This window comes from Fusarium phalaenopsidis, assembly GCF_050370095.1.
Source record: "Fusarium phalaenopsidis strain FUZ10S chromosome Unknown contig_32286, whole genome shotgun sequence".
Classification (NCBI taxonomy): Eukaryota; Fungi; Ascomycota; class Sordariomycetes; order Hypocreales; family Nectriaceae; genus Fusarium; species Fusarium phalaenopsidis.
This window is the reverse complement of record NW_028145413.1, coordinates 748,123-772,652: the sequence shown is the minus strand read 5'-3', so window position 1 is coordinate 772,652 and position 24,530 is coordinate 748,123. Positions and strand designations below refer to the sequence as shown.

Sequence of the window (24,530 nt, the reverse complement as noted above, 5' to 3'; positions counted from 1 at the left end):
CGCCTCACGCAAGATTCTTTTTTCGTGAGTTGGCTGAGTCGAAAGCTTCAGCACGAGGTGGGGGTTCAGTTTGAATGGCGGGGTCATTTCTGGAGCTTCACTTGGGTTACCTTACCCTGTATGGTCACAAACGTCATCGGGGGCTGCTAATGCATTGAGCTTGTAGCTTGATGGCGTCTTTTGTCAGCTGAGAGCCCAAACCTCCTCAAATCTTTTGTATGGTTAATACCTTTACACCTCTTTTTTTCATCCGATGGCTACGACTGTGGTTGTTGGAAGCGGCATAATTGGCATCGCGACGGCTTACTACCTCTCTGAACATCAACCCGGTTGGTCGATTCACGTCGTCGACGCTTCTACGGAGCTCTTTGCCTCGGCGTCGGGTTATGCCGGCGGCTTCGTCGCCAGAGACTGGTTCCCACCGGAACTTGCGTCCCTGGGCGCTCTCAGCTTTGAAGAGCATGAGAGACTCGCGAAGCAGTACGATGGGCACGAGAAGTGGGCATATGCCAAGTCGATGACGGTGAATTATGAGCCTCCGAGGAGGAAGGCTAATGGACCTGGAGGTGAGGATTGGTTACGTGAGGGAGGTAGCCGGGCAGATTTGGTGGCGGAGAAGAGGGAGGTTGAGGATGGGGGTAGTCCGCCTTGGTTGAGACGTGTCAAGGGTGATGTTCTTAGCGTGGTTGACAATGCTGAGGGGACGGCTGTTCTGTAAGTCGAGACATCAGAGTTATGAGCACGTTACTGATATGAAAGAAACATAGTGATCCCCTCAGACTCTGCCAGTTCCTCCTAGAAAGGTGTCGAGCTGCTGGTGTCCGATTTCACTATCCCGCAGTCGTTCTCAACGTCGGACCTGACTGCCACGATGAACTTTCACATGTCCGTATCGGCTTCACCGACTGCTCCTCCGAGACTGAGATCCCGGCTACAAGGGTTTTGGTCTGCGCCGGTTGCTGGACAACCGATGTTTTGGAGTCTATGTTTCCAGGTTCTGCTATCGATATACCGGTGTTGAGCCTTGCGGGTCATTCACTGGTTGTGCGGAATCCTGGGGATGTGGGTGATGTGTATCACTCGCTGTATTGTAGCTTGGATGATTTCTCCCCAGAGATATATGCTCGACCGAACGGCGATATCTGGTTGGGAGGCGCCAACTCGGCTATCCCGCTACCACCGTTAGCTACGGCTGCAAAGCCCATGCGAGGGCCGCTGGAGAAGTTGAAAGCTACGGCGAGACAACTGATCAGGTCGGAGGGTGAGCTGGAGGTTGTTCGAACTGGGCTGTGCTTCCGGCCTGTGACGCAGAGGGGCACGCCGTACGTTACACGGGTGGAAGATGTAGATCTAAGACAAGGGTACAGGACGAGAAAGGGAGCGGACGGAGGCGTGTTTGTTGCTGCAGGACATGGGCCTTGGGGGATTAGTCTGTCGCTTGGGACGGGCAAGGTCATGGCGGAGATGATGCAGGGGAGGGAGCTGAGCGCTGATATAAGTGGTTTGGGATATCTGCCGTGAGAAAAGGCATATACTAGACTGGATCGCATTTGAATAAGGATACCCATTTGATGTAACATAAACTAGATTTGAACGTGAGTAGCTGTGTGGTCTACCCGAGGAGACGATCTCGGAGCCTCTTGATATCCTCACTCCTCGCCTTGCAGCATCCACCGACGAGAATGACAGGCCACTTCCCCCGACTCTCAGTAGCCCTGACAACACTCTCGACTTGAGACTCCCACGATGAGCGTACTTGATCCTTGGCGTCGTCTGGCAGCTCCCATTTTTGCGTCGTGGTGTTATACACCTCCCCGTTCGTACCGTCGGGGTACAAGACCAGTGCAGGCCAAGTATTCAAGCGGCCTTGCTCGATTAGACGCGCAACCGTTGATTCGAAAATCTGCAAGAGGCGATCGAGCTTGTCGACTTTGGTGCAGTTGATGCCGATGCCCCAAGGGGTCTTTGCAGAGACGCTGCTATCTAGCATGGCTTCGACGGCGGATTCGATGGAGTTTCCATCAGGAAGTGCTAGTTCGGCGCCAGGGGAGAGACACGAAGTCCAATAAGGTAGGCCTGAGAGAGCTGGTGTTGCGGCGAGAGCTTTGCGCATGGCGATAATCTCATCGACCCTGGGGATGGTCTCCAATGCAACATGGCTCACTCTCTTGCCAACGTCTGGAACCTCTGCAAAGAGACCCAGGCGCTCACGGTGCCACTCTTCAAGCGTAGATTCTGAGTCATGCTCGGCGTCGTATTTACCGCTGTACTCTTGACTCGGAATCAAGCAAGCGCCATACGGTCCATAGCTCAAAGCAACCTGCGCATTCTCCCCCACGGCTCGCTGCGCAATGTTCACAGCGTCATCGAGAAAACGCGGAACCGTTTTGCAACTGATCCCATCCGGGAACTCTTCAGTACGAGTATCAGCGAAGCCCTTGATAGAAGCCTGATACGTCGCCGTGAGGAGCATGTCAACAGGCACAGCGCCGAAGTCGCTCTGACAAGATTGAAGAGTCGCCGGATCGGAGATGAGCAGATGGGAGGACCAGAGCGGTGTGGACCTAGAGAAGGAGACGGAGTACTTTGACTCGAGGGACGTGCCGAGACCACCGTCGAGGATGAGGATCTGGGAAGGCATTTTTTCAGTTTGTTGGTGGTGAGTATTGGAGTTTGAAGATCTTCCCCCGCTCAGGATGGAGATTTAGTGGATAGCCTCAATTACTCACTCTAGCCCGAAGGAAAGCGGTCCTGGTTCCTCATGAGCGTGACGAATTGTATGTTGTTCTTGTCTAATATTTCCCATGTCAATTCGCTTTGCTCACAAGGATGAATAGTGAGCTGTTGTTACCTAATGGCTCAAACAACAGGAGATGGCGTGCGTAGGTGTGATTGCGTGACTGCTGCCAAAATCCCTCTCAACTACTGACCACCAAATGTTGAGAATGCCTAATGAGCCTTTATTCGGGAGGTATTCGATCATCTTATTGACATCGCCTTGGACTTTGTACCGATATACTTAGACCTCATTTCTTTCTTCCCCGTTCCACTTCAATCCTCACTGATCTCGTTGACTGATAGGTTTCCCTGCTGAGCGAGAGTAGGAACTTCGTGTTTGGCATGCTGTGACCGAGAAAAATGGGTGTCGACGTCGATCAATTATAAAAGCGTCTAGGTAGGCAGCTATAGGTTGTAGGAACAGTAGCCCTCGCACGTAGTTGAGTCCCCCGAGATTGGATGAAGCCAGATACTCACTATTGGATGTGATGAAAGAATCGCTATTACAACGAAGGGATAAGACATTGAGCTCATGGTTGGCTTCAACTCTTGACGTCAGAAACGGGAAAGAACAGCAGACGCTTGTCCTGATGAACTTGTTGATACACACCCAGGAGCGAGCAAACAGTCGGGGTCCATCGCGCAGTCATAATTGAGATCGACAAGTAATATTTTTTGAATGGCCCTTTCGACAAATCCTGTTTTAAAATGTTATAGATCTAGCGGCGAGAATCTCAGGTATTGGGGCTTTCTGTGGGTGCGGCAATATGAGCCGTCTAACAATCCGTTGTCAAACCACTGGACCAGAATTGTCTATCGCCAAGTAGCTACCTATCGTTTCTTTGACGATAGGAGGATAGAAATCGGACCAGATAGCAGCTTGCTGGTTGTCCTTCCATCCGATCACAATGGCACTTGGAGTAGCTGCCTGCTGGCCTTTCCCATTCATTTAATCCGAGGAGGCTTCTTGCAAGGGCCCAGACTCACTGATATGGACTGGCTGGGTGATTAATAACACATTTTTCAAGTCAAAAAGGTCTTGAATGTTTTGTGAAAGCACAATCGGGACCAATGGCCCCTTTGCATTGATGGCTGGCGGCTCAATCGAGCAGTTGCTCAATAGAGTGTTGGAGAGCGAGCTGCCTTTCGAACCCCTGGACTCGGTGAGGGGATTTTGGAACGGGAAAAACAATGATTTTAGATTAGTCTTACTGTACCAAGACAATTGCCTCTGGACGAGTCGGGGATATACTGATTGACGCGTTGCGACCATGAGTATCCGGATGCTGGGGCACGTAGTCGTAAAAAAACATGAGAAACCTAGTCAATAATCTTTGGTTTCTAACGCAAAAAAAGGGCTTTAGATATAATAAATAAAACAATTAAAGATTTATGATACTTTCTTTTTATTTTCATCTCTTATTTAGCTCATAGTTTGGCTATAACGTTAAAGTGAATACTCTTTATTCACTTAACTAAGCGCAGCCGTCCTGGTGCCTCAAGTTTTTGTACGACGACGTGCTTGGACGATCGGTGAACGATGTTGAGCGATGATTATAAGCTCCAATATAACCGGTATCTCAAGAACCAGGAACCGGACCTGGAAGTCTTGGATATACGTAACCACTGGAAGGGGGTGGCGGTGATGATGCCCTCGAGGCGGACGCCTTCATGTGCCGATGATGCACAAGACCAGGGGTGTGGACCTGGGGTTACCGGGGAAATGACGCCAGTGGTACGCCTCGATCGAGTTGGAGGAGCATGCGGGAGCCCGGTTCAGCTTTCTTTGTTCAGGGGTGATATGCCACTACCCGTGGCTGAGTATGGGATGTTTACTCCTTTTGGTATCCGGCCGAGGAGCAAGATCAAGGCGATAGCCACAAAACTGCGTCAATGGAGCGTAATAATTGGAGTCAAACTTCTTCGTAGCTGATCTGCCATGCTTGGACCTCCCTCGCTTGCGATTGAGCTCCGTCAGCGCATCCTCAAAAAGGACAGAAGCTTCAACCTTGATGGTAGCTGAAAAGATAAGCTCACACGACAACAGCCCCACCGCTCGCCATCGTCAAATAAGGTCGCTGCTAGGGACTCTTCCGGCTAGGGCATCACCAAGCTATCCCAAGCCTCAGCTTGAGCTTCGGCCAATGACGCCCCCGGGCGAGCGTTCCTTGTCTCTGCTGGAGTTTCACTTCCCTTGACGTGTTCGGCCGCCGTAACTGGCTCCAGTTTTGAGGGGACTGGGATGAGGGTTGGCAGTGACGCGTTAAATATCGGGGACGGCCCTGTCGTCATTTGCCTTGCTTCTTTGTTCTGTATATCGTCTTGTGATGGATTTTTCCGACTTTGAAGAGATTGACCCGATTACTGAGTTTGGCATTGATCATGGCGCTGCTTCGCAGCCCATCCTGCCGCATCGCGCTCACCTTCAAGGTGGACACCCGCCATGGCAGGGACATGGCGGCAGGTTGATCGGCGTCGTGGATATGGGAAGGTGAGCGATTCCCATGACGTTCCTCGAGTGTCAATCTGACATTGCGAATCTAGCAATGGCATCCGACTCTCCATTTCTGACCTCTCGTCGCCTCTGGCGCGTATGCTCCCGACCATCTGTGTCTACCGGTCTTCCATCTCACTCTACGACTCCCAGTATGACTCCGAAACTGGAGAGAAGATTCCCATCCCGGACTCAGTCATTGAGTCTGTTGTTTCAGTTTTGAGCAGGTTCATTGTTGTCTGCGAGGACTTTGGTTGCACAAAGGACAACATCCACGTCATTGCGACCGAAGCAACGCGCGCTGCCCTCAATTCTAAGCAGTTCTTGTCTGCCATTAAGACCAAGACTGGCTTGACTGTGCAGCTTCTTCCCAAGGAGGAAGAGGGCCAGGTTGGAGCCCTTGGTATCGCCAGTGGCTTCTCGAGCATGGAAGGACTGGTCATGGACCTTGGAGGAGGCAGTACGCAGATCACCTGGATGCTCAGCCAGGGTGGCGAGATCCGTATCAGTCCCCGAGGAAGCTTCAGTTTCCCCTACGGAGCTGCTGCTCTGACCAAGAAGCTGCATGATCTGCAGGATGGGAAGAGCAAGGATGAAGCTGACGCCGCTATCAAGATGTTCAAGGATGAGATGATTGGCAACTTCAAGGACGCATACAACCGTTTGCAAATCCCTGAAGAACTGACCGAAAAGGCGGAGAGAGAAGGTGGATATCGCATTTATCTCTCCGGAGGTGGTTTCAGAGGCTGGGGATACCTGCTTCTTTACCTCAACCAGTCTCACGGTAGCCATTATCCCATCTCCATCATCAATGGGTACACTGCACAGCGAAAGCAGTTTGAAGACACCGAGACGCTCAAGCACGTTGCCAAGGCTGCAAAGGACATCTTCCGAGTCTCGGACCGAAGACGATCACAGGTTCCCGCCGTCGCTTTCCTCGTCAATGTCCTCTCCGAGTCTATTCCCTGGGGTATCAAGGAGGCGCACTTTTGCCAGGGTGGCGTGCGAGAGGGCTTCCTGTTTCGCCAGCTCTCATCTGACATTCGACAACAATCTCCTCTTGAGGTTGCCACGGCGTACTTTGCACCTGGCTCACGACATCATATCCAGCAGCTGCTCAAGCATGCGATCCCGAAACCTTCCAAGACTAAGGAGTTTCCCGAAGAGTTTGGGGAGCCTGTCGTGGACTCCTTCGCCAACTCGATGTACTTGCACATGTTCATGTCCAAGGAGACCGCTTCGACGACTGCGCTGTACTCGACCAGCGTGGGAACAATGTCATCGATCCACGGCGTCTCGCACCAGGACCGAGCTAGGCTGGCGTTGATGCTTGAGTCGAGGTACGGCGGTGAACTGCCACCTCGCGAGATGGAGTTCCGCGAGTCTCTCCGCAAGCTCATCACTCCCGAGGAAGTCTGGTGGGCTGGATACCTCGGCAGAATAGGTCGTCTGATCACGGCCCTATACCCGGCTGGCAAGATCCACAAGTCCAAGCCCCGCGTGGTGTTTTCCGCGCAGTGGTCCTGGAATCTCGGAAAGGAGAAGAATAAGGAGGGACTGATCCTGACCATCTCCGTTCAAAAGACCAAGGATGACCCTGCCAAGACTAAGGAGACGATCGAGGACGCTGTTGAGGACGTGGAAAAGATTGGCAAGAAGAAACACTGGAAGGAGGGCTGGGGCATGAAGGTTAAGGTCAAGGTGGTCGAGGAGGGTATCCTGTGATGAGTGAGAGCGAGATGCTCTGAGAAACAGGACTCGATATTTCGCTCGTTGTGAAGATGTCGAGAAGGGGCGTTGGTCTGGTTTGTACGAGCTGGCAGGGTAAATTGACATGCTGTATACTAAGGAGGAGTTGAGTCTGTCAAATTGCAAGGCTATTTGAACCTGTCACTCGAGAAGACACATGGCGTAATCACCTTGAGAGTAAACGAAACAAGATGGAACAATCGTACTGGCTTCGTTTTGTATCTGCTTTACTCAATCATCCAGCGTAGGCCCTCAAGCAAATCCTCCAACCACTTCTTGGACACAGGAAGATCCGGGCAAGTGGTCCAGAAACCATGTGGCAGCCCTTGATAAACGTGCTTCTTGGTAGACAATCCTTCTTCCTGGAGAACCTGGTCGAGAAGTAGGGCTTCATCTCGTCGAGGATCCCATCCACAGATGGCAAAGTATGCCTTCTTGGCAATGTTTGCATGTGAGTCGAACAACAGAGGCGAGAGACGCTTGTCTTCTGGCGGAGCACCGTATCTTTCTACATAAACGTCAGTCTGAGCCTCAAGTAGGGATTCGAGTGTCTCGGTACCTGAAAAGTAGTCGATGGACTTTCTGGTTAGACCGGGCGCATCGTTGATCTCGTCGACGCTCAGGATGCGGTCAAGATACATCTTTGGCCGCACATCGGGATGGCAGAAACTACCAGCAAGAAAGACGACACCCGTGATCTTTGGCGAGAGACCCTCGTCGCGCGCCAAGTGCGAGATGCCGGCGGTAAAGTTGGCGCCGGCTGAGGTGCCACCCAGGATAAAGCCCTTGGTGAGATCGGTGTTGAGCTTGCTCTGGCCTTCTGATGATGCAGCCTAGATGGGAATGTTAGAGGCGAAGTGGTGATTGGAACATGACTTACCCAGCGGACAATGCCGAAGGAGTCTTCAAAGCCGACGGGGAACTTGTGCTCAGGCGCGAGTCGATACTTGACGTTGACGACGACGATGCCCAGCTCTAGGGCAATTGCTCGACAAGTTGAATCATCTGTCTCAAGGCCACCGAAGACATAGCCACCGCCGTGCATGTACACCAATAAAGGGAGGGCATCGCCACGGTTGGCGGTTCGTCTGTATGTGCGGAGCGTGATAGGGGTATCGTCTCTCACGGGGACGTCAAACTCGACAATGTCTAGTCCTTCCTGCGGAGTGATGGGATCATGATCTCTCGGCATGCCCCGTATCACCTTTGTACCCGGAGGCAGATTGTTTGGGAACTAGATGCTTCAGTGACATGGTCTAGCACTCGCGATAATCCAACGTACGTCTGTCCATTGAGGATCAGGAGTTGCAAAGTGTCGATATTCTGCCATTGTCAGAGAGGATGATGTAAACGCTTGTTCGCGTCAGTTCAACCTGGATCCGTCGTTTACTTAAACAATCCGCCATGGACCCTCAACGACGGCCGATCCCTGCCTCGGCTGGATCACCCGCTCGTAAAACCACGCACCCAGTGCTGATCAATCCGATGCTAAGGCTCGGTAAGGGCTCCACGATGATGAGCCAAGCGGGCGAGATTATCTTATCAGATCAAGCATCGATGTTGCAGCCATCCCCACCGAGAGCCTTGCTGGGTCTAGTCGGGACTTTTGGGCGCTGCTTGAGGCCTGTTTCGGTGGATGGCATCTCCACTGGAAGGAAGCTTGGCGGCCACGAGGGAAGTTCATGATGGGGCTCTTAGTACGTGGAGGGGATCTCTGTGTCATTGAATTGGGCTTTAATTTACTGTTGGCCACGATCTCATATGTACTTCCGTCTTGAAGCTATTCACAACCCGTCACCTTGCCCGAGTTGGCCACCTCTGACTGCCTCAGACTCAGTCACTCTATTGCCCCCTCCTCAATTCTTCCTCTTTATGCAATGACTCATTGGGTGTCGATTGTTTGTTCCTTCATCCTATGTACTGTTCATCCCGAGCACAAACTGGAAGGATTTGTCTCGCGATTGTCGTCTTCTTGAGCGTTCTTGCTTGCATGTCGTTGCTTTCGTGGCAGGTGGCTCTCTCTTCGAGACCTGGATATATTGTCGCCCGGGTCATTCTTTTTTGGATCCTTGCTATCCAGGCAGTGGCGTACACCCAGATGGCGGTTGCTGTCCTCGCTGTGCGATACCGACTTGTTCGGCCTTTGGTTCGCGTGGAAGGGGCGACAAATTCAGGCCCTCTTCGAGTTCGATGGGATTGCTCATGTCGGCTCATGCCGGCCCATGACTTAATTCTCTTCCTTTCTTCCCCAGTCGGGTTCCGACATTCAAGGTGCTAAGGGAGGTGCCGCACTGCGTTGCCTAAGACTCCTTCTTTTCGTATGGGACCTTTGCTCTCTTTTTAGGTCAATAGATCTTGCCTTTCAAGAAACTTTCCCGCCTTTTGGAATGACCGATGTCCTCGTTTTCGTTCCCTTCTCGAGAAGTTGCGAACTAGCATGCTCGCCAGAAGGCCGTGGAGCGCTCTCTTCGATTGCTCGTTTGAGTCTTTCGTCTTTTCATCAGCTTCCATTGTGCTGGGACCTTGTGCTAGGTGTGCTTGCGACAATCCTTTTGGCATTGGGCGTCCTGTCATCCCGACCAGGATGTTGCTTGCCTTGCGACACGGCAGCTACCATCCTCGCATCATCTCAAGTCTCGTAAAAAGCTACGAGCAGCGATTTCGAGCAGAGGATGATAGATTAGTTGACAGAATTGCCCTCGCAGGCTCGTTCTTTGATCCTTTCATTCTGTCTTCCCGTCGTATCTTGTCCTTGAAGCCCTTTGCCACACCGATATGTTGAACCTCGACCGTGTCAGGCATGCCAGGTCTTGCGATGTATCGGAGTGCCTTCCTGGTCGCATGAGCCTGTTTCTCTAGGGCTAGGTCTTGCCTTGTCATCAAAGTACTCGCCTTCCAACACAGTTATTACCATCGTTGTTGTTTCCATCTCGGCTCTTGGGTGTGTATCGAAAGGTCAGGAACTGGGGAGCTCTCTGGAGGGCCATAAAATCCCCTCTTCGCCTCGTCATTTGGTTCTTTTCTTCTTTTCCTTGTATCCATTGATGAGTACTTGACTCAAGCCGGCCTGTTCCGACGTTCAAGATGTCGGGCAGGTATCGTCTCTTGGGGTCTTTTCCATGCGCTAACCCCCCCTCGAGGCGGTATGTTGGTGAGTCTCCGGCATAATTTTTGATGTCCCCCCAGTGTCCCTGGTATTACACTGCCTCCAGGTGATGCACACACTCTTTTTTCATTGCATTTGCCGGCTTGCTGGCGATGCGAAGAAGAAGCTCTGCTCCTTTCTCAATAGCGATGGGCTGATGCTGAATCATGTTGGGGGATCTCTTGTGTTGTTGGGTGTAGTCCGCTTTGCTGAGAGGTGGAGGCTGCGTGAAGGGGAGACAAGGAAGATGCGGGATTGGAAGAGAAAGCTGCTGAGATGGGGGAGGTGTCTGTATTTGTAGCTGAGAGGCGAGAGGGCCAGAGTGCAGAACTCTGTCACAATCAGGATAGGATGTCCTTCTAGAATCTTTGGCTTTGTGGCCTTCTTGAGTGTGGCATAAAGCTACGTGATACCTTGGTGAATCTATGGGGCATGCACGTAGTATCTCCCAGTTCAGTGATTCGTCATGCAGAGTGGCTTGCTACAAATGTCAAAGAAAACCGAGCAAGGTAATTGAACTTGGCATGGCGCCTGTTTGGTGGGTTCCGAATGAGGCTATTCAGAGTACCTGCCTTGGGAGGGACAAGTCAGTACCTAGAGTTGAAACTGTCACTGAGAAGGTACGCGGACCCATATGATGCTGTCCCATCGCTTCAGGGCGTGATTAAAGTGCCATTCGAAGGTGTCGGACGGTGGCACGGGCCTGATGAGGGCTATCGAGGCCCGTTCGCGCTGCTCCTCCATTGTCAACATGGTGTCGATGAGTAGATTGTATTGTAGGAGAAAGTGAACAACCAATGTGTGTCGTGTGTGAAAGTGTTGTTTGGTTCGTGTAGGTGCTTTGCTGTGCGTTTGCTTGTTTGCTGTGTCTGTTCTGATCTCCGAATCTTCCGAGATATAGGCTTTATTTGTACGCAGGGAGATGCCCGGTGTACCATGTACTTAGGAAGGCATATATTGTTGTTCAACTCCTCAGATGATGAAGTTGGTACTGACATGCAACCCTGTGTTGATTTGTCCGCAGCTGTTCCTGTTTCTCGACAGCCAGAACCGCCCCGTGCGTAGCTTTGTCTTCAGGGCTTGATCCTGTTCCCCCATTGTACAGCTGGTTTATGGCATTGTTCCCCCTCCCTGACTGATCCGCTCTGAGAATAGTGGCAAAGAACAGACCCTGCGTGGCTGGCGAACATTTGGGGTCTGGTGTCACAATACTGTACACTAGCCACTGGCCAAGGCTTGACTGCTAGGTAACTACATTTAGGTTATGGATGGGTGGGAGGTTGTTTTTCATTAATCGTAGGCCTTTAATAATAGATATGTTATGCTATCCGCACGATAAGCCCTGCTGATGGTACTACACTTGCGACACATCCGGCAACCCCAGAATGCGTCGTAGCCACCTGAACCGCGGAGTCGGTTTATCTACCCTTTGGCCTTCCTGTTCGCCAAACTGGTTTTGTGCCGCATGTTGTGGAGGCCCCTGTGGGCGGGAACCCGGTGTTGGTCCACCTACATCTCCCATCTCCACGTCTGTGGCGGTGGCCGTCCCTGTCGAGGATCGTTCGGTGACTGATCTGCGGGAATGGCGTGCTGCCTCCTCTTCGAATTCGGCGTGACTCTTCTTCTTCCTTCTCTCAACCATCGCGTCACGTTTCCGCTGTTGATTCTTGGTCGAGCCTGCAAACGCAGTTAGCATTCCACTCTAGTCCGTTTGAAGATGAGTGAAGCATCTTGCGGATTGACTTTCCATTCACACCCGCAATCTGAACTATCTTGGTGGCTTGCTCAAGAAAGTTCTTTGACCCGAGAACCATGTCACAGGGACAGCCATCAATGATGAAAAACTCGTGCTCCTTCGTGCCCTCACGTTCTCCTCGAGACCACTCCAGCTTGACGCTAAAGCGTGGGGTATACTTGTTTCCGTCGAAGCCTGTAACCTCAAACTGCCTTTCTTCGGGGATGGGATCAAACTCATGTTTCTCCTTTCTAAAGACTCTAGTGAGAAAATCCTCTGACACATGGTCGACATCGGCTCCGGTATCGATCTTGAGCTTTGCTGCTACAAATAGGGGGTCTTTGCCATGAGGATTGTGCAAGTGTCTCGCTAGGACATAGGCAACCATGAAGTAGTTGTTGTTATGAAGTTCAACCAGATTCCGTTGTTGGTATTCATGGGGAGCTGCAATGAATTCCTCGTTCAATCGAGCCATAGCCGCCCTGTTCAAGTCAGCAGACACCCATTCACATGCCGACAGTATCGATCCTTACAGCATGTTTCGCAGTCCTAGGTCTGTTTTGATACTGTCGAGCGTTAGAAGGTAATTGGAGATGCGCGGTAGGTGAAGGACTTACTTTGCACAGAGATCTCTGAGAAGAAACACCGAGTCTTTATAAACTCGAAAAGTCTGCTTCCATTCTTTCTCCGACCAAAGCAAGAGAGCCATGTCTCTGTATTTGACCGAGGACGAAGACTCGGCTTCCCCTATCGCATCATTAAGTTTGTGACGGTAGTTGATGCAAAGGTCATGGGCATCTTCGGCCGATTTGGGAACTTCTGCGGCATTTTCCATGATCTTTTCGCTTTCGTTGAGAACGAGGTCCAGGACTCTGATTTCTTTCTGGTAGTCTTGAACCTCCTGGCCTACACGGAAAAACTTGCCAATGAATCCACCTACGAATTCAATAAAGGCAGTGATAGATCCAATGATTGCTATCACAAAAGTTGCATTGTAAAAAGCGTCCATGGCTAGTATAATGGTTGGGTCAAGGTGTGAAGAGTTCAAGATGGGCGAGACAGCCAGGGCGGACACCCATTGCGCTTTATGAGACCCCGTGGCATCTTCCCCTGATCTCAATCTGCCAGCTCGCATGAAAACCCTTCTATTCAACTTGATTCCAGCCAATACCGTTGTGTGTCACACAGCCTGATCCCGGCCAAGCCCAGCCTGCAGGTGCCATGTCGGGGCAAAATACAACTCCATATATGACAATATTACAGGGAAAAAAAAAAAAACTATAGCTATAATCGACTTCGTGAAAATAGTGGCTAGGGCGAAGGAATGGCTTATGCGCCTGTCAAGTTTGCTGCTCACTGATATCTAAACTATCAACCCTATGAGGCTATCTCGAGCCTCGAGCATAACTAGTTACCACCATGTAAGCGCCAAGCACGGCAAGGCTCAGCTCCCTACGCCACGCTGAAAATTTCAGGCAGCCATAAACCGGGTACATAACCAGCCACGGCGCCTAATACTTCAGGTGGCCCCCATTCTTCCGGGCTAGGTCGTAACATCATCAACCTTCACGATGGAGCCTCTAGGAGAATATGACCAGTCCAAGTACCTTCGTCTAGCTCGCTTGATGAGCTTCGACAAAAACCTGGCGATATTCAGACGCTTTGACGACGTCAATATCATGTGCTTGCTTGGTCTACAGGCCGAGATTGTGCACCTGCGGCACCAGTTCTACAAAACGAATTATGCCGAGAAGAATGCGCAACAGTTTGACGAGAGCTTTCTTCAGAGCCGAGAGAAGAATAGCAACCAGCACCAGAAGCTCGAGCAACTGCGTGAAAGGCTGGTCATGTACAGTACGTCCCCAGGAGCTCAGAACACATGTCACCTAAGCTTACAAGCTTCTAGACAGGATGCTCGCAGAGTGTATGTTTGCAAATCACTATGCCTCTACGCAGGATTACGCTCAAGTCACTAGATTCACAAATGAGTCGACTACAAAGCCCCCGGCATCGCCAGCTAGATTGCCTTAGAAATTGGCTTATGGACCGAGATGGCGGGAAAAACTTCCAAGAAGATGACGTCGAATTCGACACCTGGCTTGGTGAGGAACAAGCCAACCCCGACCTTTATGTGGCATTGCAACCAGGTATAGATGAGGATGACCTCTTTACTAGCTCCATTATGAGATTCATCGGAGGCCCATTTCACCGTGCCATCGGTGACCGGATGAAAGTGGGCAAGGTAATTGACGAGGGCAGTAGCATCATGACATATCGAGACTCCAACATTGTCAAGACCATCAACTTCATTGTCACTATCATTGCCGCTGTTCTTCCGCCTCTCACAATTCTGGTGCTCAACAGCGTCGACAAAACCAAAGTGAGAATCGGCCTCACAGTTCTCTTCACGGCCATCTTTGCAATCATTCTAGCGGTTTTCAGCAAGGCCAAACGGGTAGAGATCCTTGTCGCAACCGCTACGTAAGACTGACTCTCTCATTTTGTGGAATTTGATGGCTAATTTGGCGTACTGCCGTAGTTTTGCTGCTGTGGAGGTTGTCTTTATTGGAAGTGCGATACCTAGCTCTGAGAAGGCACAGATTACGGGTAACCTGACACTGCTGGAGACTATCAATGGTTCGACTGTCGTTGGTGCAAATTTAACATCAATAGGAGATTAAAAATTAACTCTTGGGTTGGAAAATAGGACTGGCAAAGAAAGAGCGTATATGTTTGGGCAATCAAGATAGGGATAGGTATAGCTTTACATGATATTGTGTTTTATCTATACCTCTGCACCCTTTTGCTCATGTTTCTCGGGTTCTGTCTTGTTCTTCTTCCAACACGCCTCTCGCATCTCACTCTTTTTGAATCTTGTCGTGAGAAGACGGTGAACTACAGACCATTGATAGACGCAAAATAGACTTTTTAAGTGAGCACAGCCCTTCAGAGTATCCTTGGTAATCAGAACTTACAAAGCACATATGCCAAAGCAGCCACACGCAATGGATAGGTTTTCAACCATGGCCACCGTCCCTGTCCCGACGTCGTCCAGGAACCCAGCCCTACGCTTCTCTATGCCAGAATCGTCGTGCTGGCTAGGGTTTCGGAAGACAAAAATGACAATAAATGCAGCCAGCCACAGCGCTGTTGACGCTGCCAAGACGACCATATACCAAACCGGGGGCCTAGGGTCCGTTGAGCCGCTTGGTCTAACAGGGACTTTGAGCATAAAAAAGTGCAGAGATCCCTTTTGAAGCTGTCAGACTTCTCACATGTTAACCAACAGAGGGACCGTTCTTACGACTGCCAGGTTGAATGCGGACGCTGCGAGCACCTCCTGACCCGGATGCTTGGAGAGCAAACCTGCCGCAAGGCCAATGACGGCGCAGGCCGATATCCATCTCCCAATGTCGGCCTTGAATGCCTCACGGTAGAGTTTCTTGATGGGGTTGGTTTCCTCTTTCCTGCCCGTGACATCCCTGATGATTTCCGCCAGGGGCATTGGGCATATTGCATTCGACATGATGACTTTTTCAATTCGATATTTGGGTTGCAAGAGTTCAAAATGTTTCGTCCGAGGGAAACAGGAAATTGGGGTTTATAACTGACACGGAAGCATAGTCTTGGCTGAGCCTTGGCGGACAGGGAGTTCGTCCTTTGAGTTCATCCCAAGGGTTCCACAGAGTGACTAATATCACCATGTTTAATACTTGGCTGTCGTCACATCCGGGTAACGGCACTGCCACCCAAGACGGTATTTGCTGATTGAGTTACGTCATGGGAGAGGTCTGGAATGAAGCCCGACCTGCCAGTCTGACTTTTTTTATCACCACTATAGGCATGGGAGAAATAGTTTTCATCACATAGAACATGTGTGAATTTGGCTTGGATTGCGTTAGGAGCTTGAAAATCATAATCGTAGGAGCCGTTTTCATCCAACAAGGCCTGGGGGAATGAACTTGGTTAATTTCTCGCACAACTTTGATGCAACGGAGAATAGACCCCGTGTTTGAAATGCTGCCAAGATCTTGACCATGGCCGAATCTATCATTCTCGTCTATCCCGTGAATTGGCTCAGACATCAAAACTCCCCCAGCTGCTCCGGCACCAAATCGTTAACCTTGCCCGTTTCCAGCGCAGCCCGCACATTCGCAATGCACCTCTCCTCCATCTTTGCATGCGTCTAGCCAGAAGTGAGCAGGACATCCAATACCCAGTTAGTAGACTGATCAAACTCACCTCTACCGTGTAAGTGCCCAGATGAGGCAGCAGCATAGCTCTCGGGTGTGCGACAAGTCCAGGGTGCACCGCTGGCTCATTCTCGTACACGTCTAGACCGCAGGACCAGACTTTTCCAGACTCAAGAGCGTCTACGAGTGCTTGCTCGTCGATGATGGGGCCTCGGGCAGTATTGATAACGACGACGCCCTGCTTCATCTTGTCAAAGTCTTTGTAGGATAAGAAATGCCTCGTTGCAGTCTGTCATGTTTGTGAGCAAAAGTAGCCATGTGCTTAGGGAAACGTACATTTAACGGCAGGCTTATAGCAATAACATCACTAGACCCAAGAAGGTCGTCAAGGCTAGCATATTCTGCTTCGGTGATATCGTCTGATTTCGTCCTGTTATAGTAAACCACCTTCATCCCAAAAGCCGCTGCCTTCTTGGCCATGTTCCTGCCAATACCTCCGCATCCAATGATACCAAGCGTCTTGCCTTCGGGGTCATGTCCAAGAGGAGGAGACGGGTTGCCTCGCCAGGAGCCACTGCGTAGAGTCATTATGCTCTGGTTGAAACCTCTCAGGGCACCAAGCATGAGGAAGATGGCCGTGTCGGCGGTAGAATCATTCACTTCTTGGGGCACATTCGACACCTGGATTTGCCGTTTGGAGCAAGCGGCGACGTCAATCTGGTCATAACCAGCGCCTGTATGAAAGACGTTAACAAGATAGTCTGACGAGGGTGTGTGCTGCTCACCAGTGTGGCAGATAAACTTCACGCTCTCTGGCAAAGCCTGTACGAGCTCCTCATCTATCAGGCCAGTGATAGCAACGCTATGATACATTCGGTGCAGAACCACAACGCCGTCAAAGCCTCCCTGACGGCATTTCTCAATAAACTCGGTGCGAGTTTCTACTCCTGGGCCAACAATCTCAGCTAGTGACGCAAGTTGACGCCAGGATTGTAGAGCACTGTATGAGGCATATTAGCTAGACGCACTCCTGTATCTCTATGAAAGCGAAGAGACCATGAACGTACTGAATGATTTCACCAAGCAACAAAATCTTTGGGGATGTCATTGTCTCGCGTTGTTGAGAGCTGTCAGATATGGTGTTTTACTTTGCTGTTTGTTGTTCTGGTGTATAACGAGCCCCAAGTTTGGCTGACATTAATATCTCCATGCTCGGTTAGTTATCCGTTCCGTGAGGGGGCGGAAAAGCTATCGGAACGGCGGGAAAGTGACTGATCACTCACTGCAGATCCTCTCAGATTTTGGAGTCCCAAATAAATAACAAGTAAATAACTCCAGCTAACTAAAGTCCTTTACGAGGCCTACCTACTACTGTTAAGAGTTATGGTTATGTTGAAGTCAAGGAAGCGCCTTGGACAAATCTATATTAAGTTTTCTATGCAGTGATTCTAACGGCTCCTAGTGAAACAGATCCGTGATTGTAGAGATCTCATTGTAGGGCTTCGATTTACAAGTCCTCACGGAGGTTATAAGAAGATCGCCTCTCTTTGTTCACCTCGTCGTGACTCGAACAAAGGCCGTGTGGGGTGAGGAGGATCATGCAGCACTGTTGGACACAAAGAAAGGACTGCATACCACTTTTATGCATAATCTCTATGCATGCTCCCGTTTAGAGTATTTCTAGATGACATGTAATATCAACTATAGTCGGGAACGCCTAGTTAATGGTAGCATGGCTAGGGAGAAGCCGCCAGTTTATCCACCCTGTTATGTTGGAATCACAACCACTCACGAGAATGAAACATTCTTGAGCTGAAAGAAATCATTATTTAACTCCGAATGACCTTTCCTCGTGCAGGATGGGGACGCGAAAGGTAGAAGTTGACGACTGGCCCGCTCGCATTCTCTAGTGTCTCATTGGTCAGCGAGGCTCGCCTAACTGAGCGATGATGAAGGATCATACACTTGCTTAATGCCTCGGGAAGCACATCAGTCCTAAGTCCGTTCTTGGCTAGAGATTTACTTCTTCAAGTTTGAGAGGCGACGGATGCCTATATAAAGGGGCCGTTTCCCAGACTAGTATGTATCTCATCAGCGATCTACCTCGTCAGCCACCCAAAGCCCCATCCCACAACCCCTATTGTATCACTTTTCACATCTAAACTGCTTGTTAACATGTCTCCCGAGAAAACCTACCCATTCAACCCCTCTACCGATATCCCCTCCCTTAGCGGCAAAGTCATCCTCATCACCGGCGCAAACACTGGCCTCGGCAAAGCCACCGCCATTGAGCTATCGAAACACTCTCCGGAGCATATTTATTTGACTTCACGCAACTCGATCAAGGGCAATTCCGCGCTAGATGAAGTCAAGAGCGTAGTCAGCGAGGGAACCAAAGTATCCTTGCTCGAGCTAGACCTTTCTAGCTTTGAAAACATCCAGGCAGCCGCAAGGGAGTTTCTAAAGCAACAGGATAGACTTCATGTCTTGCTGCTTAACGCCGGTGTTATGGGGGCTCCCCCTGTGCTCACCAAGAATGGTTATGAAGCCCACATGGGGACAAACCATCTTGGACACGCGCTGCTGTTCAAGCTCCTGCAACCCACCCTGCAAAAGACTGCAGCAACCGGGGCCGATGTCCGTGTTATCCATCTCTCTTCTGCTGGGTTCCGGCATGTAGGACCAGCAGGCATCGAGTTTGAAACACTCAAGTCTGCGACGAGTGAGACCTCTTTGCCGCTACTCTATGCACAGAGCAAGCTTGCCTGTCTCCTCTACGCAAGGGAAGCTGCAAAGCGCATCCCCAACATCAAAAACATCGCCATCAATCCTGGTGAGGTGAACACGGAGCTTTTTACTCGTGAGCCTGGAGACGATCACATGAAGATGCTGCAGACCGAGGTCGCGCCCAAAGTGGTCATTCCCATCTCGGAGGGTGTCAAGAACCACCTCTGGGCAACGACCTGTCTAGACATTGAAAACGGCGAGTTCTATGAACCGGTTGGAAAGACCGGAGGACTCGAGGGGCATGGGTTGGATGATGAGATGGCGAGGAAGCTTTGGGAGTGGACAGAAGAACAGTTGAAGGACCAGAGCCTCTAGAGTTTATCAGGGGTCTTATCTACTGGCGAGGGATGGCGGATGCTTTACCATGTAGGTAACTTGTAGAAGTGGTGAGTGCTTCTATATCTCACAACTTCAATAGACAAGATGTTTGTTTTCAGGTAGTGAAAGTCCGTATTTGTGTCGCAACTAATTGCATATAAGGCACCACTAGACGTTTTCTCTACCTATTTTGGCATATAAACAGTGGCCTAGTATCATAGTATTTACAGTGAAATCCCAGAGTGGTAAGTTTAAGCACCTATGCCGACCCAAATGTACCAGCATCAGATTTAGGTAGCGGGACGAAGTTCTGAGTATCCCAGCATTGATGCATTTGGATAGTGGTCATCACGCTCTTAACCCAGCGATCTGCTCAGTTATAGCTAATGACCTCGACATTTCGAATCTGAAAAGTAGTTGCTGTGATTCTCGTGGTCAGCACATATCAAGGCAAGAAAGTGACAAATCAACGCACGCGTGGTAGGTCCAGGTGATCCTGACGATCCCTCAGTTTGATAGTTGATGATGCTACAGCCCGGTTAGTTTCACCACAGGGCTTATTCATACAATACTTACAGCCTGAGGCCTTTTCCGATGTATTCCCTTCCGTACTGTGTCGTCACCTCCCGATCGTCGAGGAAGAACTTGACCCTGACATCCACACCATTCTCATCACGCAGTTCAGCCCTAACATAATGCCACTGCGTCGGTTCAGGATAGTCGATGTCCAGAGCGGTGACCTCGTCTGAGGTGTTGAAAGTGTTGAACGAGATCTTGCCGGAGCCCTTCCACTCGGCAACGTCAATCTCTGGTGGCCACCCACTTGCGGCGTTGAGCCAAAAGGCTGGCCACGTTCCCCGGTCCACGGGAGCAATGAACTCAGCTTTAACGTCGTAACCACCACCTGTGGTGATGGTAAAGGTGGATTTGGCGTGGATGGCCCCGGAGAGGTAGTGAATGGGTTCTTCTTGTCCAGTTACGGGCTCGGCTGTGAGTGTGAGGACGCCGTCGCTGACAGAGACGTGCTCTTGGTCCATTCGAGCGCCTCCATTATGCGTAGGTCCCCATGGATACAAATAGTTCCAGTAGGTCTCAAGAGAGTTGAATGAGTCTGCGGGGATGTCGGTCACGGCGCGTTCTTCGAACGGTGGCCGCAGACCATCACAAGAAACACCCACCGAGTGCAGGGCAAAAATGAGGGCAAGGGCATACATGTCAATGAATTCTTTGACGAGAATTTGCGTCTTGAGGTGTGTTCAGTGTTTCTTTGGTCGGCCATGGACGGTTTAAATATTTGTTTCCTCTGCCGGAAACCTGAAACGAGAACATCACAGGGATGATGAAACATGGATCGTCGTATGACGTGCTCCAAACATGTCAAAGAGGGTATTTAATGCACCAACGGGATATTTCTGCATCGTTTTGGATACGTTGGTTTGTGCTGGCGGAATGAAACGTTGTTAATCCGGACGCCGATCATCATGGTCGACCGACTGTGTATTTTTAATCTACCCCTAGACAGTACTCATGGGTCTTTAACATCCGAGATCTTAAACCCTCCCGGGCACAACTTTTGGAAAACCTCCTGAGGATCATACTTGGCCGCCGCATCCTTCATCTTTTTGACATTCTCAGCACCATAACTACCCAACGGATCCTGGCTCTTGTCGGCATAGTTCAGATACGTCCACGCAAGGTTCCCTCCATCGATAGTGGCCGCAAACTCGCGAACCTGCTGGATCCACGCCTGCACCTTTGGTTGAGCAAAAGCTTCCTGCTCCGGGGTGTTGGCCATGACGACGGCGAGGAACAAGATGCCATTGTCCTTCTGTCGTTCGACGCCCATGACGTTTCCACCAGCTTCGACGCAGCGCTGTCCGAAAAGAGCGGGCAGGGGTTGGAATAGGCATTGAGTGATAAAGTTTCCATCTGGGATGAATTCCTTGAGCTCTTGGACAAGTTGGTCATGTAGCTCTGACGCCTTGGTGATGATTCGGATGTCGTTCTTGAAGCAACTCGTGAACCATGTGTCGCTGGAAAGGAACAAGTCAGCTCAAGTTAAGTGAAAGATGCGATAAGGCTCAACTTACTAGTAGTTGGCAGGGATATTATACTCAAATGCCATCTCTGAAATCGTCGTCATCTTGACCGTGTTCAAGATCTCCGGTAGAGCCAGCCACTTTTCATACGCGGGAGGCTTCTCGACACCAGCTATATTCGCATAAAGAGTAGCGACAACAACATCCTTAAAGTCGGGCATATGCGTAAAGATGGTAACCAAGTTGCTGTTGATGTCATTAGGCACGTTGTCCGCAAAAGCCGACAAAGCCTCGATGGCGCCTGGAATCACCTGCTTTGGGAAGAAGGTCATTCCTCCCCATACCTTGTCACATGGGATCGCCTTCATTGTGAACTCGGTGACGATGCCAAAGTTGCTTGAGCCACCCTTGAGGACTAGGAACAGATCCGCGTTGTTCTCCTTGTCGGCAGTGATGATGTCGCCGTTGGCGAGAACGACTTGGTATGAGACGACGTTGTCGCAGGAGAAGCCTTGACGGGCTGTGAAGAAGGCGTTGCCACCACCGAGCAACAGACCAGCCACTCCGACGTTGCCTTCACGACCGCCAGCAACAGCACGTCCATACTTGTTGAGCTCGGCATAGACGTCACGCCATCGGCAGCCAGGCCCGATGCTAGCAGTCTCAGCTTCTGCGTTGTAGGTTGTCTTGTTCAAGTGAACAAGGTCAATGGTCACACCATCTTGGATATTGTTGGATCCCGTCCAGTTAGTATGACCGCCACTTCGGACAGCGAACTTTTGGCCCGCGGCGACAAGAGCCTTGACAGCAGTTGCAACTTCTTCAGGGGAACGGGGTTGGACAATGCAGGCGGGGTTGATCTTTGCGCTGTTGGACCAGTATGACTCTTGTCGCGCCTTGAACTCGGCATCTGCAGGGGACAAGATGCGCGACTCGAGGCCAGCTGCGACGAGGCCCTGAGCCTGGGGGATGTCTAGTTGAGGTGTGGGAGCAGCCATGGCGAAGGTTGGAGAAGTGATTGCAAGTTGAGGTGTAAGACAAAAAGGAGTGGAGAGGAGATCTGCCGTGATAATCTGAGGACAAAGTTGGACTTTATCATCCACATTGACCCCTTGACAGCAAAATAGGCTTTCTGAGGGGCCCTCAAATGGCCTATTAAATCAGGCCTTGTGTAGGATCAAGTCCTCTTTCGGATATAGGAGTTACAGCCTACCCCTAGATCGCGCATCTTGGCGTTCCATCTTTTGCTACCAGGATCCCTTGTTGCATAGCCAACACTCGCAACTCCTTGCCTCTATCGGGGTAGCCTTGTTACAAAGCGTTTCTTCGCTTCAAAAACCCATGTTTCTTCTGCCAACGCTACGTGACTGATCCCTTTCCCCTCGTATCAAAGACTAGGGAAATTCTCTTGGGTCAGTAAGCTATATCCAGAAGAATCTTAGTCTCGGGTTCTACATATTGTCCGTTAGTCCTTCTGCTCTCCGAGAAGTCAGCCATGTCCGTCTTTTTGCATACATTCAACTTTTGCTGCATCTGGAAACACCATGGCTGCCGTCGTGAATGGCGTCCCCGTCGCCATCCCGCCGCCTGAGGGCTATGAAGTTGACTTCGATAACCCTCAGCGCAACAGTGTGACTGCGGCATACTGGCTTTTTGGTGTTGGGAACTTTCTTGCTCTTCTTTTCATGCTTCAGCGAGCATACGTTCGACTGGTGATTCAGAAGACACTTCGGTTAGAAGATGGTAAGGCTGCTTGCTCCCCTTTTCTCCCTCATGTTGAAGCTTCGAATAATTGCTGACAAGCCAAAGCTTGCTTGGGTATCGCATATGTATGTGCCTCTTGGACAATTTATATGTGATCTTGACCGAATCTCGATTTTGACCCCCTACAGGTGTTTTCGGTGGTCCTCCAAACCCTCATTATCCGTAAGTATCGCCCTTGTCCCGCCCAACAAAACCTCTGGCACTTCTAACGTTTTTCATCCTAGGCGACTTTGCTCGTGGTATAATGGGTACACATGGCTGGGAAATGCCAATCACCAAATTCGCCATGTTCGTTCGAGCGTTGTACCTCCTCCCGATCCTCTACAACCCCGTTCAATGCGGTGCGAAAATGGCCCTCCTCCTCGTCTACCGCCGACTTGCACCTCAAATGTGGTTCCGCATTTCCGTCTGGTTCACGACTTTTGTGGTAATCGGGTCGTCCTTGGCCATCACGTTCGTCACCATCTTCCCCTGTCAACCAACTCGAGCGGCGTGGGATATCAGTTATACGAATCCGAAGTGCATTGATAGGAATGCTGTATACAAGGCTACGGCAGCTCTGGGAGCCATTACGGATCTCATGGTGCTCGCGATTCCCATCCCAGTCGTCATACCACTTCAGATATCCATGAGGCAGAAGATTGGGTTGATCTGTTTCTTCGCTGTTGGTGGAGTGCAAGTCGCATACAGCCGCGTGTGTAGGAGACAGAGCTAATAGTCATGCAATAGGACCGTATTCACCTCCATCATGAGACTTATAGCACTCATCAACTCGATGGGTGATATGGACCAATCTTGGGGCGGCGGGCCCGTACTCCTTTGGATGTAAGACTCTCCCTCTTGTACTGTATAACAACATAGAAATCATTCTAACACTGTATCAGTTTTGCCGAAGCCAACCTCTCTTGCATCTGTGCTGCCCTCCCCACGGTCAAGCCCTTCATCAAGCACATTTCCCCCCGAATCCTCGGCACAACGGATCCCGCGACCAAGAGCGGCCCTGCATTCTCCAACCCTAGCGCTCCACCAACTATCGGAGCGATAGGTACCGGCAACCAAAGACACGATCGATACCAACGCTTCGATGATGGCCCTATGTACCCTCTGCAAACTGTATCCAAAGTGGAGGCGTCCCAGGGATACGATCCTAACGTTGGAAACACTTGGCAACATGCACGTCAGAGTTCGTTGAATAGCCAGGGGGATTCTAGCTCTGAAAAGGCTATCATACAGACACGAACTACAGCTGTTACATATTCAGCTTGATATAGCGTTAACAACCTGGCGGACTCTGGGTATCTATGCAAGTACAAGATAGAACAGCATGTAATAGGCATAGCTATACATAGAATAAGGGGGTATGCACAACTGAGGTATGGTACATAGCTAAGAGCATATACAGGTATGGGTTCATAACGCGATATATGCAAATTAATGCTTTTCATAAGAACATAGCTTTGTTCAGCTAATGATATATGCATGGGTTAATATGTACTAGCTTAAAATGGCCTGGGAGTAAAAAGGCCCA

General features: G+C 50.5%; 11 protein-coding genes across 11 annotated transcripts; 5 read left to right on the top strand and 6 right to left on the bottom strand.

Moving 5' to 3' along the window:
• Window positions 1–253: 253 nt before the first annotated feature.
• On the top strand, window positions 254–718 carry LRP88_02541 (FAD dependent oxidoreductase; the record flags this gene model as incomplete). Its single annotated transcript, XM_083239187.1, has 1 exon — window positions 254–718. One exon carries the CDS (start codon window positions 254–256, stop codon window positions 716–718), a length of 465 nt encoding a protein of 154 aa, XP_083104317.1.
• An 894-nt stretch (window positions 719–1,612) lies between these two features.
• On the bottom strand, window positions 1,613–2,641 carry LRP88_02540 (Homocysteine S-methyltransferase; the record flags this gene model as incomplete). The annotated part of the gene is made up of 1 exon (XM_083239186.1): window positions 1,613–2,641. The coding sequence occupies one exon, from the start codon at window positions 2,639–2,641 to the stop codon at window positions 1,613–1,615; it is 1,029 nt and encodes a 342-aa protein (XP_083104316.1).
• A 2,464-nt stretch (window positions 2,642–5,105) lies between these two features.
• Window positions 5,106–6,997, top strand: LRP88_02539 (Ppx/GppA phosphatase family-domain-containing protein; the record flags this gene model as incomplete). The annotated part of the gene is made up of 2 exons (XM_083239185.1): window positions 5,106–5,269; window positions 5,323–6,997. 2 exons carry the CDS (start codon window positions 5,106–5,108, stop codon window positions 6,995–6,997), a joined length of 1,839 nt encoding a protein of 612 aa, XP_083104315.1.
• A 251-nt stretch (window positions 6,998–7,248) lies between these two features.
• On the bottom strand, window positions 7,249–8,213 carry LRP88_02538 (Alpha/Beta hydrolase protein; the record flags this gene model as incomplete). The annotated part of the gene is made up of 3 exons (XM_083239184.1): window positions 7,249–7,529; window positions 7,581–7,841; window positions 7,898–8,213. 3 exons carry the CDS (start codon window positions 8,211–8,213, stop codon window positions 7,249–7,251), a joined length of 858 nt encoding a protein of 285 aa, XP_083104314.1.
• A 3,599-nt stretch (window positions 8,214–11,812) lies between these two features.
• On the bottom strand, window positions 11,813–12,910 carry LRP88_02537 (retropepsin-like aspartic protease; the record flags this gene model as incomplete). Its single annotated transcript, XM_083239183.1, has 3 exons — window positions 11,813–12,383; window positions 12,435–12,467; window positions 12,519–12,910. 3 exons carry the CDS (start codon window positions 12,908–12,910, stop codon window positions 11,813–11,815), a joined length of 996 nt encoding a protein of 331 aa, XP_083104313.1.
• Window positions 12,911–13,472: 562 nt separating this feature from the next.
• Window positions 13,473–14,582, top strand: LRP88_02536 (uncharacterized protein; the record flags this gene model as incomplete). Its single annotated transcript, XM_083239182.1, has 4 exons — window positions 13,473–13,759; window positions 13,808–13,825; window positions 13,933–14,382; window positions 14,441–14,582. The coding sequence occupies 4 exons, from the start codon at window positions 13,473–13,475 to the stop codon at window positions 14,580–14,582; spliced, it is 897 nt and encodes a 298-aa protein (XP_083104312.1).
• Window positions 14,583–15,985: 1,403 nt separating this feature from the next.
• LRP88_02535 (D-mandelate dehydrogenase-like dehydrogenase) lies at window positions 15,986–17,202 on the bottom strand (the record flags this gene model as incomplete). The annotated part of the gene is made up of 5 exons (XM_083239181.1): window positions 15,986–16,087; window positions 16,144–16,383; window positions 16,431–16,828; window positions 16,880–17,094; window positions 17,162–17,202. 5 exons carry the CDS (start codon window positions 17,200–17,202, stop codon window positions 15,986–15,988), a joined length of 996 nt encoding a protein of 331 aa, XP_083104311.1.
• A 1,067-nt stretch (window positions 17,203–18,269) lies between these two features.
• On the top strand, window positions 18,270–19,196 carry LRP88_02534 (uncharacterized protein; the record flags this gene model as incomplete). Its single annotated transcript, XM_083239180.1, has 1 exon — window positions 18,270–19,196. One exon carries the CDS (start codon window positions 18,270–18,272, stop codon window positions 19,194–19,196), a length of 927 nt encoding a protein of 308 aa, XP_083104310.1.
• Window positions 19,197–19,572: 376 nt separating this feature from the next.
• LRP88_02533 (glycoside hydrolase family 16 protein) lies at window positions 19,573–20,413 on the bottom strand (the record flags this gene model as incomplete). Its single annotated transcript, XM_083239179.1, has 3 exons — window positions 19,573–19,619; window positions 19,675–19,727; window positions 19,776–20,413. The coding sequence occupies 3 exons, from the start codon at window positions 20,411–20,413 to the stop codon at window positions 19,573–19,575; spliced, it is 738 nt and encodes a 245-aa protein (XP_083104309.1).
• A 311-nt stretch (window positions 20,414–20,724) lies between these two features.
• Window positions 20,725–22,236, bottom strand: LRP88_02532 (FAD-binding oxidoreductase; the record flags this gene model as incomplete). Its single annotated transcript, XM_083239178.1, has 2 exons — window positions 20,725–21,232; window positions 21,290–22,236. The coding sequence occupies 2 exons, from the start codon at window positions 22,234–22,236 to the stop codon at window positions 20,725–20,727; spliced, it is 1,455 nt and encodes a 484-aa protein (XP_083104308.1).
• Window positions 22,237–22,782: 546 nt separating this feature from the next.
• On the top strand, window positions 22,783–24,418 carry LRP88_02531 (uncharacterized protein; the record flags this gene model as incomplete). The annotated part of the gene is made up of 7 exons (XM_083239177.1): window positions 22,783–22,981; window positions 23,048–23,067; window positions 23,131–23,164; window positions 23,227–23,455; window positions 23,732–23,827; window positions 23,887–24,047; window positions 24,405–24,418. The coding sequence occupies 7 exons, from the start codon at window positions 22,783–22,785 to the stop codon at window positions 24,416–24,418; spliced, it is 753 nt and encodes a 250-aa protein (XP_083104307.1).
• Between the last annotated feature and the right edge of the window lie 112 nt (window positions 24,419–24,530).